This window comes from Arachis duranensis, chromosome 5 (genome assembly GCF_000817695.3).
Source record: "Arachis duranensis cultivar V14167 chromosome 5, aradu.V14167.gnm2.J7QH, whole genome shotgun sequence".
In the NCBI taxonomy this organism is placed as follows: Eukaryota; Viridiplantae; Streptophyta; class Magnoliopsida; order Fabales; family Fabaceae; genus Arachis; species Arachis duranensis.
Genome location: NC_029776.3, coordinates 3344140 through 3348411, shown reverse-complemented (window position 1 = coordinate 3348411; position 4272 = coordinate 3344140). Strand labels below are relative to the sequence as shown.

General features: G+C 38.6%; 1 protein-coding gene across 2 annotated transcripts; it reads right to left on the bottom strand.

The window, feature by feature from the left end:
* Positions 1-478: 478 nt before the first annotated feature.
* LOC107487386 (plant intracellular Ras-group-related LRR protein 4) lies at positions 479-3753 on the bottom strand. 2 transcript variants are annotated; one of them, XM_016108012.3, is made up of 4 exons: positions 2690-3753; positions 1618-2534; positions 1326-1528; positions 479-1038 (listed from the first exon to the last, which is right to left on the bottom strand). In XM_016108012.3, exons 1-3 carry the CDS (start codon positions 3369-3371, stop codon positions 1373-1375), a joined length of 1755 nt encoding a protein of 584 aa, XP_015963498.1. In that variant the 5' UTR covers positions 3372-3753; the 3' UTR covers positions 479-1038; positions 1326-1372. The 2 variants fall into 2 exon arrangements, with proteins under 2 accessions (XP_015963498.1, XP_015963497.1); XM_016108011.3 differs by having other exon boundaries at positions 479-1011; positions 2690-3748.
* Between the last annotated feature and the right edge of the window lie 519 nt (positions 3754-4272).

Sequence of the window (4272 nt, the reverse complement as noted above, 5' to 3'; positions counted from 1 at the left end):
TTAAGTGTATTGAAAACACCAGTGTTCTAATTATTTTAACCGTTAATTTTAATTAATATATATTATATATATTTTTTATAATTCAAATCAACAGTCCGGTATTTCTGATACACTTAAAATTCTTCCTATATTATAACCCTTTCTTTCCATTTGTTTCTTTTATTAAGAATTAGCAACTTAGTTGTAATTTTCCCATTAACATTGGCAATGTTTTTGTCTATAGGGAAAACAACCAAAGTTTATGAACATATATATTGACACTAGTGGTCAATGTCTTTTTTATGGCATTAAGTAATTATTTATGATTATTCAACATTTAATTTAAGTTAATGTTTTCTATAGCTGCCCATGTGGTTAAATGAACCATAACTAGGGACCTATGATATTAACTAATGATGATGATAATGATCTTTTTGTCCTTGAAGTCAACAATAGAAACAGAACCAAAGTGAAAGTAGCAGTAGCATATTCATTAATATGAGTGGCATAAAGGTAAATGTTATTCATTTAACAGCTGAGAGTGAATGTGAAACAACAATTTGAGGACACAAATACATAGATAGACACAGATTCAGACACAGACATAGTACATAATCAACCTCGGTTCTCCCCCAACTACCCTCCCATTTTGCCTATTGTACACTTTTCTTTTTGACAAATTATGCTTTCAAGACAACACTTACACAACAAATACAAATGAGATAAAATTGAAAAATCAAATTATACAAAAATAAAGAAAAAGAAAAAGAAAAAATAATCAGAAAATATACTACAATTTTGTGCAGCCAAGTCAAAGCAAATTTGCAAATGAAATTTGCCAATTCATTCTTGTTGTACCATTCCCTTTGTCTTGCTCAGGTTACTGACTGCAAATGACAGATATCTATGTCCCTTTTTTCTTTCCTTTTTGCCCTTCACTTCACATCTTTCTCAAATGGGAAAACAGAAGATATCAGCAGCCATTGTATCATTCCCTCCAGAAGAAATCCAGCCATGTCACAACCAGGGAACCTGATACAAACAGAACAACAGATACAACTATACAATGGTTAAACTTACAGCTAGGACTATTTCATCAACTACTCCCTTCGTTCCGTTACTACTGTCACTTATCCGGTCGATCGCTACAGGGATAAGCGATAAGTGATAGTAACATAAAACGGAACGAGACGAGTAAATTTTGTGGAAAAAAGGTTATCAAACTCGACAGTTCGTCTAAACTAATAAACTCAGGTTGGGACACAAACTAGTAAACTAGTAAGGATTCCCGAGTTAATTCGAGTTTGATAACTTACTTCGAGTGGTGGAAAACGAATTCAACTTACTCAAGGGATCTGTTGCATGCCAACAATGGTGTGATTAAAAAATCATTTCAGGTTTTCACATAATTAACTCCATCACGCTTTCTTTTGTTAGAATTGGAAAAGAAGCAGATCTGAGCCCAGCTCTTTTTCTGCTTAAGTGGCTGGGTTTTTACATCTTTCTTATCCCTCTTCTCCACTAGCTCAGTCATGTACTCCACAACAGCCTGAGATACAACAAGAGTGATTGTGATTTCTAAAAATAGAAAGGTCTATAGCGAAATACCAAAAGAACTAGACGGATAAGGGAAGTTACCTGTGCCCCCTTTTCAGCTATATGTCTTGGTGGAACTTCAAGAGGATTCTCTTCCACTCGCAGGACGCGTAGTCGTGTGAGCATCCTAAATGAGTCCGGAAGGACTCGTATCTGATTGTTACTGATATCCAGTTCCTCGAGCATTTCAAGGTTCCCAATAGATCTTGGTAAGGATCTCATGTCAGCGAAATTGTTTCCTATGTTCATCTTGACAAGAGAGGTCGCGAAACATAAGCTCTCCGGTACTGACTCGAGCTCATTGAAACTCACATCAAGTTCCTTCAGGTTTATTAGAGACGACATTGTTGTAGGTAGTTGCTTGAGGTTATTGTACCGGACAGACAAAATCTCCAGACTCTGAATCTTTCCTACAGCTTCCGGCAGGGCCTTCAGACGATTGTAATCGGCACGAAGCTCTCTAAGCTTGGTACAGTTACCAATAGAATGTGGAATTTCTTCTATATCATTTGCCTCCACATTCAATATTTTTAGGCTAACAAGTGACCCTATGGTATCGGGAAGCACTGGAAGCATATTCGAACTCAAATCGAGCTCCTCAAGCCGTATCAATCTGCCAAAAGAAGCAGGCAGTGATGTTAACTGGTTTCCCCTCAAATCAAGAAAGACCAAGCTGAGGAGACCTCCAATAGAATCCGGGAGCTCAGTGATCCTATTCGAATGCAGGTCCAATCTGGTCAAGGATGAAAGGCCCCCAATGGTGGCAGGTAGGGCCGTAATCCGGTTCTCGGATAAATCAAGTGTGACCAAACTCGACAACTTCCCTATCGAATCAGGCAACCAATCAACCTGGTCCTTCAGTTTGTTCTGCAGCTTGAGATCACGAGTACCTTTCTTTGCAGAGACCTCAATTAAACTAGCAAGTTTGATCAAACTTAACTTATCACTACCATCTTGGCCTGCACAACAAAGATTCATTTCATCAGAACAAAAACCATCCCCACCTATTCAAACAATCCAAGTTCCAATATGACTACCTAAACATAATCAAAATCATCATAAGAATAATAACCCAATTCGAATGTAAAGAAATGAGAAGCATATATGGTTTTACCTGCACTTGTCGTGGCTTTCAGAGATGGATCCAATATCTGAGGCTTGGATGGTAAACTTGATTCAATTCCAAATCCATTAGAGTAGAATGTAGACTTTGAATTCTTCACATAACTATCATCTCTTGTTACCAACTCCTTAGCCTTCCCAAGCTCCTTCTCCGCACGGAACAATATAGAAGAACCAGCAGCAGAAGAGCTCGGAAGGGCGTCAAAACCGGCCTTAGAACCCGAAGCAGACGCCGAACTCTGCGCCGCAAAGCTCGTCGAAACAGAAGCAGTTGAAGCGGAGCCATTGGAGTAACCATGCTTCCTTGAATCCGAAGTGTTAGAAGCAGAGGGACTGGAAGAAACACACCTTGAAGCTCTCTGAATCAATTCGTCGAACAGAGAGTGGACATTCTCGAGATCAAGTAGCTTCAGTGCTTCCCTCTTCTGCTCCTTGCTATGATAATAAACCAAGCTTCTCTGCATCTCTTGCAGCACCATGAAAAGCTCTTCAGGCACTTCGGGACCCTTACTCTGCCTGGAAATGGATTCAATTCTCGCTTGGTCCTCTTTGTCAACGTTCAGAATCAGAACCTTTGCAGCTTCAACCTCGTCAATGGCGGGTCTAGAAGGTAAGGATCTGTGAATCCTCATTATTTCTTCCACCACCGTGTCCACCGACGACCAAGTTTCCATTTTTATTAGCTTCGAAATCACGTTATTCCCAGCAATTCACAGAAACTAAAAACAAAACAAACTTTAATTACTGTTGGGTCCAAAGCTCAAAACTTTACCCCCATCACAAAACACCCAGCTGCAAAAACGACGCCGCTTCGCAGTTGAAATTGGAAATGGAAAGGAAAAGCGAAGAATCAGAAGAATTCCAGTTTCGTTTTTTCGTTGATTGTTCGAAGCTAATTTTGGAGTGAATTTTTTCTCTTTTTTCTTTTTTTGAATTGAAGAAGAGAAGAATTTGAGAGGTGAGTGAGAGAGAATGGAACAAGATCTGCGGGTTTCTCTGCTACTAATATTTACTCCTTTCTTCTTCTTCTTCTCCTTTCTTCTGCTTGTCTTATGCGGCAGTTTTTTTAATGTGTTTCCAGATATGCCCCTGTTATGTTGGTTAAATAACGAGAGAGGACAGAGGGGTTATGCGCCCGCGGTATTATTAACGGTTTTTAAATGCCGTTGGTTATGTATTAAGAGAATTAGGAGCTGTAATGTTCCCTCCAACTCCAAGATTCAGATTCATTCTTATTCATTGATGTTGTAATAAAGCTTTCCATTTTGTTACTGGATAAGAAAGACTTGGATAGTGGAATGAAATCCAATCATGGTGAGTTGGCAAGCATCGGATACATCAAAATTGCTTATTTTGGTCACTTGAGTGTCAGTGTTTTCTTCAGTTTTTGCACTTCTTAATAAATTACCATCATTAACCTTTTCTCTAATCACCGTTATTATTATTATTATTATTATAACTTGGCTAAAAATTAATATAATAAAAAAAGTTAAGATTAGAAGGAGATTGGAAGATGGGGAGTGGGGACAGCTGCAAGAGCTGAGAAGGGTTACACGTTCAAAGGGTGTATCCAGC